Consider the following 22684-nt stretch of genomic DNA (forward strand, 5'->3'; position numbering starts at 1 on the left):
AATCATGTCAAGGCGAGGGCGCCAACAATGAAAACAGGAGTGTGGAATCGATGCTGGAATAAAGGGCAGCATCGAAGACATATCGGTAATGGAATCTGGGGCCAGCGGATGTTGGCCAAGTAAACCGGAAAAATCATTAAAGTGGTTAAGCGTTTCATTAAGAAAGCAGCGTAAATGAACGCAGAGTGGGATAATTCAAATGTAACCAATGGCTTTTTACTTCAGAACGAAAACGAAAATGGAATCTTTACAATGCAAATTAAAAATCTATGCAGTTACTTTCTTAAGTAGGTGACATAAAAAGAGGTTGCTGCCAGATAGATTTCCTTAATAACTGAACATTGCTGGATTAATTGGGTTGTGTGGTTATGGGTTCTTATGAAATGCAATACTCACCCTGGACCAGCAAGTCGACTATAGCTTCTGGTATATGCCGATCGTTCACCAGGCATATGTACTCCGAGGTATCACTCGCTAATGAAGGGGAAAACTGCAGGCCGAAGTTGTCCGAAAGAAGTTGAATCTGCAACGAGATGAGGGTACTTAATTAGAAATCTAGATATTTAAGGCCTGACAACAACGACGTACATGTCGAGCGACATGAGTTTCCACTTTCGGTAGGGAAAACTTTTAAATACCAGCCAGTCCTACACACACACACACTACATATGGGAAAGGAAAACAAAATTTGGGAACTCTGTCATCGACCCAGCCTAAAAGTTTTTCCTGTTTCCTCGGCAAATTTGTTTTGGCCACAAATGCAGACTCTTGCCCATAATTGAACTATGTGTCTTGCCCAAGTTGAGCATGAAGCCAGTTGCTTTGGCAGTAAATTCATTCAAGATTTGTTTGTTTTTATGTTCTGATTTGCAGAAAATTTGGAAATTGCATGAAGCCGAAAATAATTTCCATACACAGATGTACATATGTACATACCTGCCCTACTCAGAGAATTGAGGCAAATTTAATAAGGATTTCCATCACAGATTACTGCGATACTCTGTGCACATATATTTCGGGCGAATTTATGTTCGTTTCGAATGGCAAAACTAAATTATTTCATCCACACTGCCAGCAATCTATCTTTCGGTTGGTTATTGCAGCCAGAGTGCAACTAGCTTATCTTCGGATGCCTGACCCTGTTGTTTACTTTTGTATCTTTTGCCGCATCCTTGGCCTCAAATTACAGCCTTGGGTTCCACAAGTATATGTGCGTTTCGGTCGATTGCATTCTGGTAAATTGTTGGGTCGACAGGCATTATTAGACGAGCGCCGAAAAATTCTTGCCAGAATTTACCATGTGGAATTTTTAATATCCCATCAGCTACTCGTACTCCCCAGTAAACTCTAATTACATTCATCGCCCCCTTGGACCCACATGACCAAAGCAAATCCAGAGAGCACAAAAAATAAAAGGGGAATTAAAAACACAAGTAAGTCTTGTAGAGGCAAATCCCTCGTCCTTCGGCCAAGTGGATCTCCTTAGTCCGCTTGGCATGGGCAAACATGAATCATTTCTAGTCTCGGCCATAAAACAAAAGTTAATAGCTCAACAGGGTCCTAGAGCTGTGTGTCTGTGTGTGTGTGCGATGCGAAGGGGTCATGTGTCAGCTGTAATAAAATGAAGCAGCCACTGTGCCAAGGTGAAAAACTTTTAATACACATAATAGCCCGGCCAAGAAGCAGCCGCCGCACTTGCAGCAAACTTCCGTCCAAGAAATGCGAACCGAGCGCCGGGCGCCGAAGCCGGATTGGGACCAACTTTGGCTGGCTGCAGCTCAAGTGTCCCAGTCCGCCATTTAACACATAGCTGGATGGCCCCCTCCTGCAGCTCAGGGAGGAGCTTCCCAGTGCACTGGAAAAAAACAGGGCGAAGAAGCCTTAACCAGTTATGATAAGTATCACTTCCGATGGCTCAAGCATTCTTTGCTCTTTCAAATTTCGATGCTAGAGATTGAGTAAACCGTATTTGTAAAGCTAGAATCCATTTTCCCGCTCAACTCTTTCTCACAGTGCACACATCTCAGGATTCTCCATCATCTTGCTCCCAACGAAGGGGCAACTTCATCATTCTGTTTGCGCCGCCTCAATGGCCCCCGAGTGCGTTTAAGGCCATTGCAATCACTTTTGGCCCTCCTTTTTCTGCCATCTGGCAGGCACTTGAACACTTTTTTTTCGCAGCCATGTCGCTTTTGTTTTAGTGCAACTATCAAACATTTAAAATATATTAGCCGCGCCGGCTGCACTGCACTTGGGTGACCCCGATCTCCCCGCCCTCCCGATCTACTCCTCATACCACCCGATCTTGCCACCATTGATGGCCACTTAGTTGTCGGGACTTTCGCTGCACTTTCTTGCACTCATCGCCGTTGTCGACGGCGGATGGCAAAGTTCAAACAGCCGCCCGGCAACCGGCCATCAATTATTTTAACAGCTTCGTTTTTGCACCCAGAACGAAGGGCTTATATATCAGGGATGTTCGCCCTTTCCAAGGAAGAGCACTGCTCCTCTGCTGCTCCAAAGTGTTGAAATGAATTCTGATATGACACTGGAGGGCCATTTCTGGGCGAAAATTGCAGGAATGGGAATGCATCTCGCCGCTTTAATGAATAAATTCGATTTTGTGCTTAAGGTATGCAGATTCACTACTCATCTTATTTGGCACCAGTCTAGGTCTAGATTCTCCTTTTTCTGTATTCTTAAATTCCCGTTTGCTGTGTTTTTCCACGTGTAGTTATAGAATTTTCCCCAGCATATTATATCCTTTTTACTCACCCGCGGACTGTGGAGCAGGGGTATCCGGTTGGCAAACTGCGCGATTGTCGTCGACGCCGTCTTCCACACGAGCGTGTCCACCAGCGAGTGCTCGTTGACCCCCGGACACGGAATGGTCACGTTTTTGCCCGCCTCGGCATTCACCTTTACGTAGTCCAGATTTGTGACGTCTGCAAGAAATAAATAAAGCATCAAGTATTAACGTGGTAGTGTAGAGGTATGAACAACAAAAAAGGGCGACATTTTGGAGCTTTACATGGTCTGCAATTGGAGGCATACTTGTGAAAGCTTTTAAACTGTTGTAATACTCAGTGCATGTTTAATTTGAGTGAAATTATGTACATCAGTTATTAATACTTAAACTCCAGCTTAAATTCAATTCCTAAACATGATTGAAATTCCTTATATTCGTGTAAAATGAATGCTGATTTAATTGGGTAATAAAAATATACATGGCACAGAGGCTGCACTTTTTCCGAGCTCATGTACGAGCTGCATGCACCAAGATGAAGGAAAAGTGGCGAAAGCTTGCCAGAATTTGGGGCATTCCATTGAGAAAGTTGGGGCTGCGAGCGCCGGCTGCTCATAAAAGGGGAGCTCAAGTTATTTGGAAAGGAATATTTTGGCACACAAAAGCGAAAAGCAGCCGCAAAATGTTTGGGCAAAATATCTGCAAGGCATTTTAATTACATAACATTTTTACGGAGCACTGCTCACAGTTTGTGCTCCATGCACCACCACCCCCCAAAAAGCACATATATTCGGATGTATGTATGTACATATATCTAAAGTCCCCCATGCACAGTGTGTCAGTTGCCAGTGCTGAAAGCAATTTAATGCTCTAAACTATTTGGTAGGTGGCCCGGCCGGTCACCTGAGTACGAAGGCACCACTTCATGCATGCCGGAGCAGATCCTTTCGAGCAATATTTGTTTTGGAAATTGCCAAAAATTCCTGGCTCTCCTCGGACCGAGCGAACGCAGGAGCTCCAATTAAAATTATAGAAACAACAAATCGACTGCCCGATGGGCAGTTGGCCAAGGAGCATCCAGCATAAGCGGCTTTGGCAGCCGAATCTGCACCGCATCTGCATCTCCAGTTGCATCTGCATAAATTGCCAAGCGTCCGAGTGTTGGTAATAAGCATTAGGGATGACAGGGCCCCAGATCCGACTCCACAATCCAGCTTGGGCACCAAAAACTCCGATGCCACTTGCAATCAATTGAGAAATCATGCTGAAAACCAAAACGATTCGATTCGATTCGATACGAATCCGTTGACCAATACCAATACCAATACCCAGTGCCAACGCCAACGCCAACGCCAAAGCCAAAAACCCACCATTTAGCAAGGGCATTGGGAGAGGCAGTTGCAACTCAACTGGTTGCCACAACGACTGCATTTCGAGTGGATTCGGGTAGAGGTGGACGTAGGTTGTTGCACCACCACTTGCTGCTCTGGAGCTTCATTCAGCAAATGGGTTTTCGGCTCTCGGTTTTCGGTGCTCGGTTTTATTCATTTCTGGACCCTTTCTCCCTTTGGTCATTACGGGCATTGCGAAATGAGTGCTGCTGCTTTTGTTCACTAAGCCACGATCATCGGAGCATTTATAAATTATCGATTCATTGTCTTTTGAGTTTTCTCTCTCTTGAAATTAAATTTCAGAGTGGAACTCTGTCGCAGAAATTTTGCATAATACGGAGGACGACATTCGCTGTTTTGGTGAGTTTGTGTGTAATTTATGATTTTGGACTGCGGCAGTGAAGCACGAGGACTTGCAATGGGTACAGTGAGAAAAATGCCAAGGAATATGGTATAAATTTCAAATATGAACATGAACTAAATCGTTAAGCCTTGAAAAGACTTAAGAATCTACACAATCATAATGACAATGAAATGGAGTCGTAAAGCCTCTGCCCTCCTATTTCTCGCAGTGTCCTTGTTGGATTGGGGGCATTTTTGCATATTTCGCCCGGCGAATGCAGATGAGTTGGACGGTCAGAAACAGAGGGCGAATCGCTGTTTAATTTCCTGATGCAATGGCCCCGAGTTCAGGAAACAATTGCACACAATTTATGACGGTGGCTTTTTTGACGACTGCCCCAAAAGCGTTTTCGTACTAGAACTTGGCAATTAAGCAGCAAACAGAGCGACATTCAAACTTAAAACCAGACAGACAGTCGGACCATCAGACAGACTGACAATCAGACTGACAATCTGCCATTCAGGCGAGCGCTCAAGGGATTCGCTTTGGACCACAGGAAAATTAGCCAACGACAAAATCGAAATAAGTAGTCCAACCAGAATTGTGACCACCCTTCGGTTTCCGGTTTCGTTTTTGGATTGGATTGAGCTAATAATCAAATTGAATGCAACCCCCGATGCTGCCAAGGACGACTCGACCGGCAACAATTAATTTTATTTATGTTGATTCTAATCAAGGGACTAGCAGACAGTGGGATTTCTGCTTCTGCGATTCGCAGGCACAGGCTGCCATGGCGAAGGGTCCGTGCCTTTGAAATCCTAGCGGAAAACCCGCCGGAGCGCATGAAAGATGAAAATATTGAATTCATGCCTCGCTGCTCACAGCTTTAGCGGAAATATTTTCAGCCCCTCCCACGGATTAATGCTATATAATTGATTTGGCATTTTTATTTTTTAGCCAAGTTAGGCAATTAAAAAGGGAGAATTAGAAACATTCAAGGAGTAACTATGCAGGGAAGGGTGCTTTTGAATAAGCAAACTGGCTGTACACTGTACAAAACCCCGCCATTACTCTAAAGAGTATATTTTTATATATCTTTTTTCGTTCGTTTAAAGTTGAAATACTTATATTTTCGCTGCGTGCACGGCGAGTACCAATATCACAGCACTTAGCCGCTCCTGATTGTTTGTCCTGCAATCTCGTGAGCTCCTCTGACCCGTTGCCATGTCAATTGGCTGTAAAAACACTCCCCGATGGCTGAGCTCGTTTGAGGAACTGGAACTGGAACTGAACTCCAGCTGGAGTGTGTCTCTTATAATATTCCGCTTTTGTTGCTGGCTGCTCGAGAACTACTCTAGTACTCGTGTTTGAGGGATCATTTATTTGCATACAACTGCATCGATTTGGGGAGCATTTAATGCCTCGAACTTGTGAATGGAAAGCCATTTGGCAGTTGGCTGGAAAGGGGGGGAGGCGTTGTGGGTAAACCCTTTTGGCAACAACCTAACCGTATTTGGCTTTCAATTTCCGCACATTCCGGGTGTCATCTGCGCACATCTCGTGCGTTTTGTGAATGGTCTGTGGAATCGCTTCCGTGCGTGCCACCAACAAGTTGCAGTCTTTCTACGGACTGCATCTGCACTTTGAAGTGCATCTATTTGGAAACCATTGCGATGCATTTTTCCAAGCACAGGGAGGGGAAATGCCACTCGAGCCGCAGACTAGGCAGCTTCAAAGGGAGCATTGAATACGGATGCCGCAGTTAATCTCCCCCCGAATGTTCCATACACACACTCACCAACCCCCCGGTGCGGTGCAACAACTTCAGGCGGTATTAAATCCCGGATTGGATGAGTAATTATCCAATTAAAATTGAAGTTTTGGTCGCTCGAGTGGTGGACAACACTTGGCTGGACTGGCAGCTCAACGGCCTGGCCGAGTCGAGTCTCATAACTTGAGGCACGTGGCCAGGCGCGTCAGTCAGTCAACTGGTTGCAGAAAGGATGTGCCACGCATGGTGACACTGAAAAAAAAGGGACTCAGTCTGGGAAAAGTTTTATTAAAAGGAATATATGGTAAAGAATTGTTAGAATCTTATGATTCATGGTGTCCCTTTAAAATTCGATTTCATAAATATTTCATTCAACACAAATTCATTTGAAATCTCTTATTCAAAATATTCAATTGTACTAGTCCCAGTTCGTGGCCATTTCGTTTAAGCCCTGCATAAGTGAAATGCGAACAAGCAATTGTGCCTTTTTTTCTGGCAGTGTGAGTGCGTATCTGTGTGTGGCCGTCCTGTCTGCTGTTTGTATAGACATTTTGCTGTCATCCTGCGATGGCCACCGACTGCCACAGAAGCCGAGCAATAAAGGCGTGTGCAGACATCGATGGAAAGGACATGCGAGCAGCATCGTGCTCATGACAACCCACCCACGCATACACTTACTCACTCTCACTCATATACCGACACACACACACACACAGATACATTCATCGCAGGCAGCCAGACAATATCCCTTTTTTATGCCTGAACGCAGCAAATAATGAAATTATGACAACCGTCGGGGGCGGAAAACTCTGGAATATAAGATGGGCACTTCTTGTGATGACGAAAACGAGATAAAAGCTGACAAGTGGCGAATGTGAAATATGATTGAGCAGGGCCACGCCCCTACCACAGCCGGCCCATCCACGCATATTTTACCCACGAACACTTAACTTTAACTAGGCAACTTGAAGTGTTTCAGCCTTGGGTAAACATATGTACATGCGAACCGGGCGGCGGAGTAAGAAGCCCTTCAAGGCGCCCAGGATCAGTCAATAATGCTGACATCGAATTGAAGCCAAGCTGATGGCAACTGTCAGGCAAATGTGTTTCAATTTCGTTAAACTTTGGGCCAAAGCCTGGGCGCGGGTTAAGGGTTACGTGTACGGTGCTTTGGACCACATCTTCACTGCGTGGGTGGTTCAAGGATGCGGACTGTGGACTGCGGGTTGTGGGTTGCGGGGTTGCGGGGTTGCGGGGCAACAACAACCGACAGTCGGCGGCCAGCGGTAATCCCTTCCGTTTCATTACACAAATGCGGCTTAAGGGAAAATATATATTGTAAATACCAACAACAATATGAAAGCCCCATAAAATACGAGGCATATTAAAATGCAAATAAAGCAGCGGAAGCATCCCACACATGCACGGCGGAAAAGTAAACAAAATTGGTCAGCAATAAGCAGTTAAAATTCCAGTCATTTTAAAGTACAATTTTGGTGACTTATCCATATTAGTTGTGTAGAATTTGTTTTGTTTTCAGACAATTATCCCTAATATGTAGTATTTAATGCAATGTATGAAATACACACAATTTTGCTCAGTGCACTTTTATATTGATGCTTTAAAGAGTTCGCCGCAGACCAGGTGTGTGCGGAAAGCTCACTTGCAGGCCCCTTTGTTAAATTGATATAATTAACCGAGCCCCGGCGGACTGAAACCGGATTGAATGCCTGAAAATTGATCGTAAAGAAAACAGTGCATGCATCCAGCTCGCCTAATTATGGCCGCATACTTTTCGCGCCCAGTATGTTTCCCAGCCGTATTCCTTATTTTCCGCAGCCGAAAGCCAGCAATTTGGCGCACAAGAGCGTTTCCCTTTCGGGCCAAACGGCGACCAGTTTTCCCTGCTGTCCATGCCCCAAAATTCAAATGGAAAATTCTGCACATTTTGCGCTGTAAATTGGAATTGCCAGCGGTTAAGCCGAGCGCCGTGAGCCACGCCAGGTGAAAAGTGAAAGGCTCAAATGCTGTTGCCACTTTTGCGCGGCGAATTTCGAGCATTTGAGCGTTTTTTTTGCTAGCTTAGAAGAGCTCTCCATGTGTCTCTGTATTTGCGACTGATTCTGTGTATGTGTATGTGTATGTGTGTATGTGAGGGGTGTCCTGCCGGGCTGTGAGTGTGTGCGTCTGTGTGTCGTGGCCTGGAGCTTAGTGTAATTAAAGCTAAATAGCCTGCATAATGAGAAAGTAATTAGCAATGTGGATGCTGCCCTTTATTTCCTCTTACGTCCTGCTTTTAAACGTGATCTATATAAGTTTGTAAATAGAATAAAAAGCGATAAAAATATGTGTACTTCCTGCATAAATTATTCTTGTTTGCGCACAAAAATGTTGCTTATTTTGACTACGCAAGTGCTTATTTTAACAGCGAAATCTCTTGTTTGCCTAAAAGTATTAAGTTTATTGTTTTGTTGGCCAGAAGCTTTGCGTTCGATTTTCCATCTCATATTCAATGTAATCTATTTCCATTAAAAAGTCAGATAAAAAGCATAAATCCCTGCATAATTAATTTTAGGAAATGTGCCATGATCCTTGCTTTTTTTGTGATTTCTCGTTAGATTTTCTATCATTTCTATAAGCCACGCTTCAATTGTTTGGTGATTTTTCATTAAACTAGTTTATCTACGAATAAAGCATTTGTGCTATTTTTTTAATGGCTGGCAATTAAAAATACGTGATTTACGCGAAGTTCGTGGTAATTAATTTAAATCGCCAGTTATTTTCTTTATGGATCGACCATTGTTTTACGTCCTTCCGGCGGTAAGCTTTTATTGTTTCCTCAACTCGGTATAATTTAAAGATTAAAGCGTAATGTTTTACCAACCAGAAAGGTTCTATCTGGAAAATTATTCTTCGCCGCGCTATTTGCAATGCAAAATGAAGAGGATTTTAATTTGAAACCGCGGTGAGGAGCGAAAGCAGAAATCGAAAAGAAATTACAATGCTGTGTTTGCATGTCTGAAATGTCACCTGGCACACGCATACAGAAACACCTCTTACACACATGCACATACACACGGGCACACACATGCATATGAACACCTCACCTGTGTAAACTAAATAAAACCCGCCGACATCACCGAAAACAAAAAGCGACACGGAGAAAAAGAGCGGAAACAGAGAACAGAGCCCACACCCAGGAACCAAACTCAAATAGCAGAGTAAGTTCTTTTCTCATTAAGCTCTGTGTTTACACATAGACACCCGCCCACTCACACACACACACATACATGGGGACACGCCTCCCCACACACACCAATACACATTCTACTGTGTTGTATACATATTTGCTGAATTTTCACACCAACAGTGAACGAGCCTAATGAGTCCAAAATCCGATGCCCGCAACTTTCCCACTGCCACGCCCCCTTGTCCGGGATACGATAGCCCTGACCCGCCCCCCTTTTGCCCGCTTTTCCATCCACCAATTCACTAGAGAGGGCCTGGTGTAATTTGTTGAAAAGCCGCGTGGTAAAAAATAAACATGTTCACACTGGACTGTTCGGTACAACAATACAAACACCAATACAACACACAGCAAACGACAACAACAGCGGCAGGATGTACAACAACAAATACGAAAAGAACAACAACAAATAGCACCAAAACATCCGAAAATAGGGAGCAAGTTTTAATTAATCATGACGAGCTAAACAAAAGTCCCGTTATGTTACACGACAAATAAAAGAGTAGTGCGTTCGAAATATGTTATGTGTTGATTCCAATTGAACCACTTAAAACTATTTATTATTGTAGTCCCAGATTATGCAAATTCTACAAAATGTATTCTAAGCTTTATAACACAATTAGCTACGAATAGTTCGCCGTGTAGATCAAGGGCAAAAGCTTGACTGGCAGTGAACAAAAATGTCAGTGGCAAACGTCTAGATAAATATGTCAGCAACAAAGCTGGCAGCCAATCCAGCTGCCCCCATTTCTGAAGGAAAATCCACCACCCACTGCCACCCACTTGGTGAGTGGCTGACAAATATTTGCCTGAGCGATAATCAAATTTACATTGTGCTCAAGTAGAAAACGAAGATGTGGAGAAGGGAGGTGGTGGTGGTGGTAGTGGTAGTGGGCCACTTAGAGGTGTCTTCTCGAGTGGGTGATGCTCGATGGTTGGTTGTAGTAGTGGGTGGTAATTGCGACTCAAATGACACCGAAGGCAATTGGCATCCTTCGCCAAAAGGAGCAACAGCTGGAGCAAACTGCGGGCTGCAGCTGCCGGAGGTACTGGAACAGCAACACCAACATCACCAACAGCAGCAACAGCAGCAACAGAAACAGAAACAGGATCTGTGAACAGGTACACGCGCATTAAGCCAAAGGCAGGCCGCCCGCCGGAAAATACAAGGAAAATTACTTAACTCCCGGTCGTCATTAAAGAGCTTTGGCCCGCCGCCGGCTGCGAACGCTGCGAACCCCAAGAACAAGGACCTTCGCTCCACATGATGCTGCAAGTGTGGCTGCCGCCACAGGACATTAAAACATTAAAACTGTTTCCGCGCTTCGGCTCGCGTGTCACTGTGCGTTTGCGGATGTCCCCAAAGTTTATGCTAATGGATGCCCGCATGCATCTGGGTTTGCATTTTGAGATGCTGGCTAGCCAGCGAAGCATGGCGACTCGAAAGGGGCATTTCTAGGTCCATTCACATGTTTTAAATAACTTTTTATGAGGGCGAAGCTGTGTCTGCTGCCTATTCCTTACTCTTATTTAAAACTATGTTCATCTTTAACGTAATTAAAATACAGTGAACGCCCACATTCTCCCAGGAGCTTGAAACCAAACTAAGCAGACTCTCACTCACCGTTTTAGCCAATTGCCACGCCCCTTTCCAACCCGCCCACTGGCATTGGGCAAAGTGAACAACAAATTACACGACCCTGGAGAATTCATCCTTGGCGAAATATTTGCGGCAAGGCGAATGCCGCGAACCCGGCATGTCTAATAAATTAAAGCAGCTAACTGGCAGCTCCTTTGGCCCTCACTATATCTTGTCGATTGGCCCGATTCCGAATCCGAATCCGAATCCGATGCCTCTCCCTTAACCGATTCTCCATCCCGCTGAGCCGCTAGAGGAGCCAAAGCAACCAACACACCCAACAAATTTCGCTTAAATTAAACACAAACGACAAGTTGAACTGTAAACAAATGCGACAATTTATCTTACTTTCATTTAATTGTCAGCGCCAAAATGCTTACCGAGGCAAAACCAAAGAAAACAGACAAAGTGGAGCAGTCATGATTATATAACACAACAATACACCCAAGTAAATATATCTATATCTATATATATATATATACATATACATATAAACGGTTAAGTGTGTGTGTGGGATAATCAACGTGAAATTAGCGCTGACAAATTGCCAAAATGCCAAAAGGAAAATGTTCGCTCAGGATCAGCGCAGTTACTCTGGCTTTCCACTTTCCGTGTTATCTGGCAAAAGCGAAAATTCAAAAATTTTCCTACAACCCACCAACAGTCCCACACACACACAAGCGCACCGAGAGAAAATAATGGGGCGCGTATTTATTTTTCCACGAATGAAAATAGTGAATACAATGCAAGCGCAGGCGGTGGAACGGCTTGTCTGGCCAGCAAAAATATTTTCATAGATATTTTTGCGCTATTTAAATGCAGCATATTTTATCCATCTAAGCCGCACACTTCTTGCTTTTCATCAGTGCTGCTACATTTGGCGAAAAAAGCTGGTTTGCAAGCTTTTCAAAGGAAAACAAACTAATTTGTTGCTTGTCTGCTGGAAAGCTAATCAGTGTTATGATTAGATTATTATCATAAATATTTAAGCTAATCAATAACCTTAAAATCTGAATACATGAAAAATTTCGCTTTCAGCAAAGTTTAGTTGCCAGCACTTTAATTACATTCCTCCTATTTCAAACTGCCTTTCGTACTTTTTTGTTGGCCAAAAAAGTATGCTACGCTTTGTGGTTGCCACGCAGCGTGCAATATGATAAATAGAGTGTGCAGCTGTTGTTGCTGCGCTTTGGTATTTGGTGGTAGTGGTGCGGCCTGTTCATCACAAAGTGGGTCAGTTGTTTACTGACACAGTGACTCTTAAGTGCACCCACACACTCGCTGCGAAAGTATGCAGCTGATGTTGCGTTGTGTTTGATACACTCGAGCGTCGACAGACGCTCTCAACGCCGCAGCAGCAACGTCCTCCACATCGCAGCAGCCACATCTGCAGCAGCAGCAGCCACATCTGCAGCAGCGGCAGCAACATCAGCTAGCTGACACAGTTGACGTCTACAGATGTAATGCCCCATAGCAGGCAGCTACCACTCAGTCAACCTCGGCCACGCCCCACCCATCTGCGCCGCCCACCCAACGAACCACCCACTTGTTGTAATTTTTTATATTTTGTTTCGTCACAGTGTTTAGCAAAAGCACTGGTTTTTTTGTGTGTGTGCGTTTGCGTGTGACTGACGGAAATGCAAAAGTGTCTCATTGTGTTGCCCTCGGGTTTTTTGGCCTGGCAGCAACATTTTTGCTAAGTACTTGGAAACATTTAAATGCTGAAATTGCAAAGAGGGTAAATGGAATGGAGAGGAGTGGAGATGGAGATGCACTTGCGAGAATTGAATTTTGTGGCAAATTGCAAACAAACAAAACATCGAAGAGTAAGAAGAACGACACCTGAAGCTTGATTTTCGCCGCATTTTAAGCTCTTGGCCTGGTTTAGTGGCCCTTACACGGAGCGAAATAATTAGGAAAATTGTCTTAATTAGTTTTTCTTATATATGCTTGGTCGCACTGTATAAAACTGTGACCAAATGATAAATCGAAACACTGTTGTGATCATCTCCTTTTTTTTGTTTGTTTTTTGGCAATGCAAACTTTATTTATTAATCTTTCTAGAACTGCACACCTTATCCTTTCATCGAACACAAACTCATTTAAGGTCTTTGATGGCTTCTATATTTTTCGCTGTGCACCTGCCATTGTAACTTTTTTTGCAGGTCAAGTGTGCGGTGCATGCCACCACAATGGGCCATTGCAACCACCCACACCCACACATTCGTCGCATTGTGGCTGCTGTTTTTGCTCCATTCGCTGGGGTCAAAACGGGGATAAGGGAACGGAACACCTGAGGCCAGGTTGCAAGCGCGTTCTAAGTGAAACAGCCAACACAAATAGCACGCTCTTGCTGGGCAAATAAACGGGACACCAGGACACCAGGACACGGGGACACCAGGACACGGGGACACCAGGACACGAGGACACTAGGTGGGCTTGGCAGAGATTCCTCATTTTAGCAGAGCAAACAAACGTCAAGCGTTGCGTATACGCAACGTGAGCCGCTGTCTAGCCTGCCAGGCACCAGGCACCAGGCAAAAGCTACTGCTGTTGTTATTGCCGCTGATTTCCAGATGGGTGTGGCTGCTAAGCTCTGGGCTAGATTTTCTAATGCATTTTGCGCGTGTTTATTATTTTAATTACAGAGCATGCAAAACTCAAATGCCTTCAGATGCAAATGGCTCTTGTCTGCCACTCATCTGGATCTAGAGTTTGTTTGCCTGCGCGTGCTGTGGCAGCTGCCAGAAGGATGAGGCAACGGCAATAGTTGCCACTAACAGCACTGGCAACAACGTCGCGATTTCTCCCCAACAAACTAACTATTAAGCGCTTGGTTTCCTCATTAAAATGCGCTATGATTATTTGCCTATGAGCTCTATGAACTGGCGAAGCGGCAGTTCATCATTTAATGGGAATGGCAGTGAACTCGCGTGATGGTGGGGCATAAAAACAGATCGTCCCCGCTAATGACACCACTTTGGTATTGATTTCGCTTTTGGCCCCTCAAAAACCATGATGTGCACTTTTTGTGGCTTTGCTAATGAAGTGGTTTGCCTTGGTAAAAATAATCCGGCCAAGTGGGTCGCCAATGACAATGCCTTTTTTCGGCGCTCTATTTCCTTTGTGTCTATAAATAAGGTGACAGGAATTGGATTAGTCTAGATATCCATTCGTTTTCATTAGTCTAATTTTTGTGACCAGCTTTAGCTTTGTGCTAATGACACCGAATGGTCATATGTGCTGCTGCTCCAGCTGCTACGGCACCTTATGCATATGCCAGAATATCCAAAGGAATTTCCCTGGTCTCGGCCAAATTGGTTTTCGAAATTGGTCGGCCACAGGCAAAGGCCACAAGATCTCGGGCCAATGCCAAGCTCACCTGCAATTCGGCACAGACCAGACTTCTGGCACTCAAAGTTCTCCATCTCGAACCACAGAGCACTTAACATTTCTCCCAGACAGGCCTTAAATAATTGTGCATCTGTCGACTAATTCGAGGCACTTTGAAGTTGAACGCAGCCCGTTTGGCCATACGAATCGAGTTAGCTGTCTATGGCGACAACTTAAAGCTGCAGTTTCATCAGTTGATGGGGAAGTACACATAAAGAAACAACCTAGGCACTTTGGGTAGGCCAAAAAAAAAATCATTTCATTAGCTTACTTATACTTTTGCGTATACTAGTGTTCGATTTATCAATTTGGTTACTTACTTCATTTAACGAATAATTTGTAAGTCAGTAATTATTTCTGTGCGTGCTATTAAGTGGCTATTGGTTGAACCATGCTAGAAACTGCTTAACATTTCCGGGCACACTGTGACCCAGATTTTGTCATAGAAATATATGGGGGATTATGTGCACTCGCCTGTTTCTATGGCCCCATGTGAAGCACATGTTGAACTGCTTAGCTGGCTTATCGGTTCTCATAATAATTGCAGCTGCAAATTGTCTTTATTTATTGTTCTGCAGATGCACATGAGTGATGCTCATGAACTGCGTGTGTGTGTGTGTGTGCGTCCTTGCATCCTTGCCGTTATTTTAATGATGACAATTGTTTGCACTGCCTACACAAACACGCACACGGGGGGAGGGGTGGCGGGTGTGGTCGGGAGAATGGCAGTCAGGATATGCTGGAATGTCCGGTGTGCATGTAAATTTCAATTAGACGCAAACACGAGCCGGTCGGCTAATAAACTCTGCTCATTACATTTGCTAATAAATTGTCGGAGGCAGATGGCGCAGCTACTGGATGTCTTTAATCTGGCCCTGAACACAGTGGACTGTGGATCGTGGGCCAGGGACCAGGTCAGCAGTTTGTTGCTCCCAATCAATCGATGACAGCCACCGTCTGGGCGTAAATCAATTAGTAGGCAATGAATCGAAAGGACGAGGCAGCAGAAGCGCCTTTCACACATCAACAGCATCGAGCAGCGACAATTTGGCAAAGTACCCAGAAGGCAGCGATGTCGGGTGTCAGTGCCCCACATCCATCCATTCGCGTCATAAATAAAAAACCAATTAATTTATCTTGGCCTCGAAGCGTGGGCGAAGTGTCGAGGAAAGGCGCGAACGCGTTGGCGTTTCAGATGGCTGAAACTCGAGACGGTCTATTTATGAGCTCTGCAGGCGCAGCAAGCCAAGGGGAATCAGTATGAGTTGAAAAGTGGAAATATAAATACGCGTCCGACTCTTTAAATATGTTCTTTCATAACTGCGTTTGGAGAAATATCATTTTCGCTAGATAGGCTTAATTGCCATTAAATGAATAAATTTAATTCAAGCGTAATAAACCATTATTTCGTACTTGCCAATAAATTTTAGTATGTTGCCTAATCGAAGCATACATAAAACTAATTTTGAAAAATTTTAAATTGATCAATAAATTGCACCTGGTCTGCTAATAATTACATTAAATTATCGATGCTGGCACGCGCTCCACTAGAAATTGTATTCATTTAATTGAATTTAGATAGAAAAATATTTGCTGAAAATAATACAGTCTGCTTATTTGATTCTGAGAATCCAGGGAATCGCGCGTTCAACTGTCTGCAGGACAACACAAGGATATTTAGCCAGGCGTTAAACGAACCTCTGCTAATGGCAACCACGCACGCAGCAGTGACAACAAACACCAAATACAACTTATGGGCTTCTGGGGCAAAATCGCGTTACCCATACGCCGTGTTGTGCCAACGCAAACGCAAACGCATTATAAATGATCAGCGGCAAGTTGCGTTGTGCGTGCGATTTGCCGCCTTCTTTCCCCTCCCCCTCCCACTTCCGTTTCCGTTTTTCGGTTTTGTTTTTCGCCGCTGCTGTTTGCCTTTTGCATATTTTTCACCTTAACTCAATACTGTTTGTTTGTCGGTCGCTCGCGAAAGGCGCAACATAAGCCGCCAAATGACTTTGCGGCATTAGGAAGTTGCAGAGTTGGGGGCGAGGTGGCAGCCAGTCAGCTGCCAAACACGCACATCCGCTGAGTGCACACGTATGTCTTACCTATCTGCCAACGTCGAACGGCACGGCAAAAAATATAAATCAGTTGTATTTTTAAGAAAGGAAATAACCTATAAGTGTGGCTTAAAGTACACGAAAACCTGTAAGCACTTGATCCACGAACTGGTGCGATTTCTGTTAAAAATATAATTTTATGTATTTAGTCACCTAATATAATATAAACTCCAAACCATAGAGCTTAACTAATTATAAGAGGCCTTTTTTCAGGTGTACTCAAGTGTAACTGCTTTCCCCGTTGTTTTGTAGGTGGTGGATGCCTGGCAACCGCTTAAATTTAAATTTAGTTGCTCGCATTTATCGTTGCCGCATATGGTTGCCTAATGCCTTTTTGATAGTAATTCCCGGCATAAGCATTTTATATACGTGCCTTTCCTCCTGGTCCCCGCCCCGAGGAACTATCAAGTGAAATTATTAAAGACCTCAGTTTCGGCTCTGTTTTTCCTGCCGAAAAACAATATTAGGGGCATCCAGGGACCACGTGCTGTTTGCTTAGGTGTTTTGCTGTCCGGGTGTACGGTTTCTTTTCCGGAATTTGGTTTGCTTTGGGTTTTTGCATAGGACCTTTGTTTGTTTTCGTGGGGGCCTGAATGTGGTGTGTGTGTGCGTGTGTGGTGTTATTTTGCTGCTGCCAACACACATTAAAAGTTGTTAGTCGGCAAATTGTTTGTGATTCATTGTTGTAGCTGGGCTATCATAACGATAGCAACCTGTAATCACATGCTAAATATTATATTGTTTGTATTTTTACGGCTAATTACTCATATTTGGACTGTTGTTGTTCGGTGCTCTTGGGCCAGGCAACGTGTCGTATGCGTGTTATAGCCACTTGACAGCACCGAGTAACAGCATAGTAATAAAAGCTATTTTCGCATTGCCAACAGACGAGGCCTCTAAGCAGCCGCACAGTTTGTTGTATAATAATTGGGTTATAAAAACAATGAGCGGCAATAATGTGCAAAATAATTTTAAATGCACTCTCACTGGAGAGCAAAGTGTGGGGAAAATACAGAGCCCCACACACACACACGCCCGCCAGGGAAAAGCTTTCTTTTAGGGTTAATTAGCACAATTTTCCCCTGCTTTTATGACCCCAAAATACAAGTGTTTGGCGTGTGGCCATTGCAGGTCCCAGTTTTCCGCTTTTTTCCAGCTTCTCTGGGCTCTGGTCTTTGGTCTTTGGGTTCTCGGCTCAGCTTCAGAGCTCGGATCCAGCCTTGAGCTCTCCAGCTCCCAGTCGACTTCATTTTGTGGTAGCCAATTTTCTTTTAACTGTTGTTTGGGTTTTCCCCTTGCCCCCGCCTGCTTGCCCGCCAGCCTGCCTGCCCGTTCTGACCTCAATTTGTTCTGTTCACAGCATGCCCACGGGCGCAGTCTGGACATTTAATTGTTTGCTTTTTGAGTGCGCCACAGTCGGCCATGGAAAATAATAGAAATTACGCCAAAGCGCCCATAAACGCCCCAATGAGCTGCAGTTTTCCATTTCCATTTCCATCCATTTTCACCCACTTCTAATCCGACTGCCGTTCAATATTCGTCTGCAAACTTTGCAGCCGCGTCGAGAACTGAAAAATTTTAAGTGTCCAACTTTGGTCACAAACCAAAAAAAGTTAAAACACAGTGAGAAATATATATGAATTTAATTTAAAGAACCATGCTAGTTAATTATTAATTTATGCTCAATACATCATTTAAATGCTGCAAATTAAACACGATGTCATATTTTAATAAATATAAATTAGTTCGTGCCTTAGTCGCATAACATGAATTACTTATTGTACAATGTATTGTTTTGATTTGTCTCTATGACATATGAAACTAAATCACTAATTAAACAATCATTTTAAGTATTCGTTTGTCTGATTTATTAATGAGCAAGGGGAACAGATAATCAAAATATTATTTAAAATAAGCATAGTCATAAAAAATTCATAAAATATGTTTTGATTATTTATTTTATAAATGAAATTCCATAATATATATATATATATAATTTTCATTCAGTTGCGAATGGAAATAAAATTTGAACTGGCGCAAAAAAGAAAAATACAAAGTACGGAAAGAAGTGTCTGCCATTTAAATATTAAGCTACTTTCGCATGCAGCCAAATTTGATGCGGCTCGTTGAACGTCTGTCGCATTTTGTTGGTTTCACTCATTTATGAAAATTGTTTTCATTAATGCCATTGAAATTGTATTATTTGCGTCCAAGTGGATAAATTTGCATACGGCTGGGCAAATAAGTCTCATCTTTTCTTCCACGCATTTTCATATTATTTTCCTTCGCCGCTCTTTGTTTGCCCGGGAATATCACAAAAAAATACAAAAAACAAGCCACTGACAGCGGTGATGTCGCAGTTTCTGACAGCTTCCATTACCTGTCCACTCGAGCATTCAGAGTCCTTTTCTGAGTGAGTGTTTCAGTGTGTGTGTGTGTGTATGTGTGTGTGTGTGTGTCGGGGGAAGGTCCTCTACGGCTCCACAGTTCTCCACAGTCCTCCACAGTCACTCCAATAAGCACTTCGTCTGCCGTGGAACAGCCCCATTGAACGAGCGAATTGTGTATTCAAAACTGCAATTCAGGAAATTACATTTCGAGGCGGTTCTCCATGAATGGGACGCCCAGCAGGTGACAGCCAGCTTAAAATCACTGCTGCTCCAATTAATTGGTGGTGTTTACCTTATATTTAAGCAGTGGCTTAGCATTGGCTTAGGTTGCAGACCGACCGAGCTTCCGACACACGAAGTGTAGAAAACTTGTTTAGTAATAGTAATTTACCTAATTGGTTTACTAACAAAATAAGGATGGCCACAGCATTTTAGACCTGAATTATGATTTCAGCCATAAATAGCTAACCAGTAGTTATTCATGTTTGCTTAAAAAGGAGTAAATTGTGGGAAAATTATTACCTTCGGTAGCTGTTTAAATTGAATTTCGTGGCATATGCGTAGTTTTTTCCTGTGCAAACCCAAAAACTAAACCTCTGCGATTCGATCGAAATTTAATGCTCGAGTGGCGGCTGCCAAGTTTGGTTACCGATTGCATCGTTTTGCTCTCCAACTTTCAATAACTATCGGCATGTGCGGTTGACTTGGTCACTGGCTCATTAGGCAGTGGTAAATTTACTGGCCGCCCACGCGGCGTATGCGCAACGCGTGCATGTGTGCAATTGTGCAAGTGTGGTAGTGTGCCAGTGTGACGGCAATTAATTTGTGAATTTAGCAAATGAGCATACAAATTTTATGCAAATTGGAAAATGTTTTTGCCCTGCATGTCCTGAACAGCCTGACAGGTGACAAAGTCCGACTAATGGAGCTACCTTGCATCTCTCGAAAAACGAATTGCGAAAAACGAGCGAGTCCAGCCGAGGTAATTGCTTGATTTGCATAATTTATTGTCCCATCCAAATGCAATTTCATTCGATTTCAATTTGAGGTGTTGCCTAACGTCGACTGACAGGTGAAGAGGTCCCAAAAATAGTTTCGTTGTATCGCAAAATGTTATCGGTGTCGTGCAAGTGGTGCTTAATTAGGCAAAACTAACGATCATTATGCATAAACAGTAATTAAATTGCACACTGAACGGCGCTGTTCGAACCGAAATCATTTGGGTCACTTGAATCAGTTGAAACGTTTGAAGCCAAGTTGGCTTAATGGGCTGGCATTTGGCTGACACGCCCACTCGACAAGGACGCCGGGGGCGGCAGACGGAAGAGGAGCGGAGCGCCATTTATCAAAATGAAATGCGAATAGCGATAAAAAATAAACCAGCGCAAAATACAAAACGAACCGAGGCGAAAAGTGAAAAAGTTTGCAGTCCAAAAATGTTTGCGTCTGTCGGCGCGCTGTCGTTTTTTCTGATTTTGGCTTGTTTATTCGCCAGCAAAGAAGAAGCCAAGCCAACTGATTGGCTTCTGCACTACACTGAACAAAAAATTAAGTACATATTTCGCTGACGCTCATGTGTCTTATTTTTTTAATACCGCTTTTACCAAGCATAATTTTTTCCAGTGCATCATCCTTCTCGGCCGTCAGCCTGAATGACATTGAAGTAAACAAATGCTGCTGCTAGCTGCTAACAGCATTAAACAGGACAAAGCCAAGCCGAGTGGCATTGTACCCATTCTAACCATTTTTTACCATTTTTCCGTGGCAATTCACTCAGTCGCCGGGGTGTTAAACTATTTTGTTGCATTCGGTTTGATTGCAGCTGCAACTCGATAATGAAATGGCCACAAAAAGCTGCAGTTTTATTTGCTTTGCCTTTCAGAGTAGACTGCTCCGTTCCTGGATGCTCAGTGTCAATATGGGAGCGAGAAAATTTAAGTGCCCGGGTTTCCTGGTGTCCGGTTGTCTCCTCTGGCGGACTTGGGAAACTAAGTTCCTGCGGTCAGTGCCTCGAAACTTTCGTGGCAGCAAATGAATTTGCGGCAACTTGTGGCCAAGACAAATGCTGACAGTTCACTCAGCCAGCTGGTGGACTTGTCATTAATTTTTTGGAGCTGGGAACTCAGAACTCAGCAATGCGAGGAATTTTCGCAATTATTCGTTTGCTTTTCACCCACACACACACTCATACACACAGCCGCACACAGTTTGCCTGGCAACTAATTACATTTTTCATCAATCAAATTGCAGCGTCAAAATGCAAATTTCATTACACCCACCAGCCCCCGCAATTCGCAGCTTATGTTTAATATTAATTAATATAAAATGCCGGGTCTAAGCCAAAAATGGTTGCAGCCATTTTCATTACGGCCATAACAATGAAAATTGCCGGCTTGTAATTGCAAAAATTGCAGAGGGCAGAGCAGATTCAACCACCTAGCGACCCAACCAGCCAACCAGCCAACCTCCGTTTCCCACTTTTCCCGCGATGTAATTTTCGAGTTTTCAGAACAGACGTCGTGGCTTATATTCACCCACTTTTCGCCGCGTTTTTCGGCCACGTTTTGTTTGCAAATGCCACTCGAAATTTTCCATTTAAATGGCAAATAGAAGCCCGGAGAAAGCTGCGCTAGGAATTTTCACCGAAATAAAAGCAGCCAAAACTGCCAATCCTGCCCTGCCGCTGCAAGTGCAGCAAATTCAGCAGCTCCAACATCGGTATCCAGTGGTTTTGGTTTTGATATCCCCATTGGCGGCACAATGACTTCATAAACAGATTTTCATTTCCCTCCGACTCGCTTTTCCTCCTTATCTCCCACTCTATCTCTATAAAAATACAATTTCCTGTTCTTTATGTGGAGCAAACTCAGGCAGACATTGCTATATAGCGTCATTTCCACACCAACCAAACGACCAAAGGCACCGAAGGTCCTTTTCGAATATTGTGCTGCATTTTTATGCTAAATTCTGTGTTCTTCGGCTTTCGCTTGGCCTATTGCCACATAAACAAATTGTTGCCGGTCTTATAATTGCTGTGGGTGGTTGCTCCGACGGCCCAGAAAGTTTTATCAATAACTCATGATGCACAGTGCGTGCTGAAATGCAAGATACGATCCAGTGGGAATTGAAATTGCATGGCTCCGGGCTGTCGAAAGATGAGACTGGAAAATGACTGGAAAAGCAAGCTGAATTGAGGTTAAGCGATACGGTGGTTATCCCAGTCATAGTCACTTAATATTTGCACTACGTTTCATAAACTAGTATCATTTAATCAGTAGTAAATCTGTAGAATATTGTTCAATCATAATACATTGTTCAACAAAATTGTTTAATACAATAAATCAGAGTGGCATTTTCCCTTATGACCAACATCCACTGTATCCTCACTTTGGGGCTTAATAAAGAAAAGACAGAAAAGCAGAACGATGTTGCGCCTGTTGTCACTTTGATAAGGGCACTTAGCCAAATCTTTTGTCAGGAGAAAGCCTCCATTGATGTCATCGTTAGGCGAAACTCAAAGTCAAAGGAAAAGCCTGCATGAGGGGCCTGCGTGGAGCTCTTCATTAAAACACATGGCAGGGCAAACCTTTGGCTCTTCCGATCCATTCCATTTCGTTCTCGACGCGTGTTCAGTTTTCGCATTA

The 22684-nt window shown here is 43.7% G+C and overlaps 2 protein-coding genes across 3 annotated transcripts in view; one reads left to right on the forward strand and one right to left on the reverse strand.

Annotated features, from left to right (window-relative positions):
- Positions 1 to 22684, forward strand: part of LOC120452046 (uncharacterized protein C2orf42 homolog) — a 138672-nt gene that overhangs the window by 71097 nt on the left and 44891 nt on the right. The gene's annotated exons all lie outside the window — the stretch shown is intronic.
- Positions 1 to 22684, reverse strand: part of LOC120452045 (tyrosine-protein phosphatase 99A) — a 103272-nt gene that overhangs the window by 67260 nt on the left and 13328 nt on the right. For both annotated transcript variants that reach the window (XM_039636100.2, XM_039636098.2), the window contains exons 2-3: positions 2776 to 2945; positions 397 to 523 (exon numbers count right to left, since the gene is read on the reverse strand). In XM_039636100.2, the coding sequence (XP_039492034.1) occupies positions 397 to 523; positions 2776 to 2945 (297 nt within the window). The remainder of the gene's footprint in view (positions 1 to 396; positions 524 to 2775; positions 2946 to 22684) is intronic.

Source organism: Drosophila santomea, chromosome 3R (assembly GCF_016746245.2).
Source record: "Drosophila santomea strain STO CAGO 1482 chromosome 3R, Prin_Dsan_1.1, whole genome shotgun sequence".
NCBI classification, from domain to species: Eukaryota; Metazoa; Arthropoda; class Insecta; order Diptera; family Drosophilidae; genus Drosophila; species Drosophila santomea.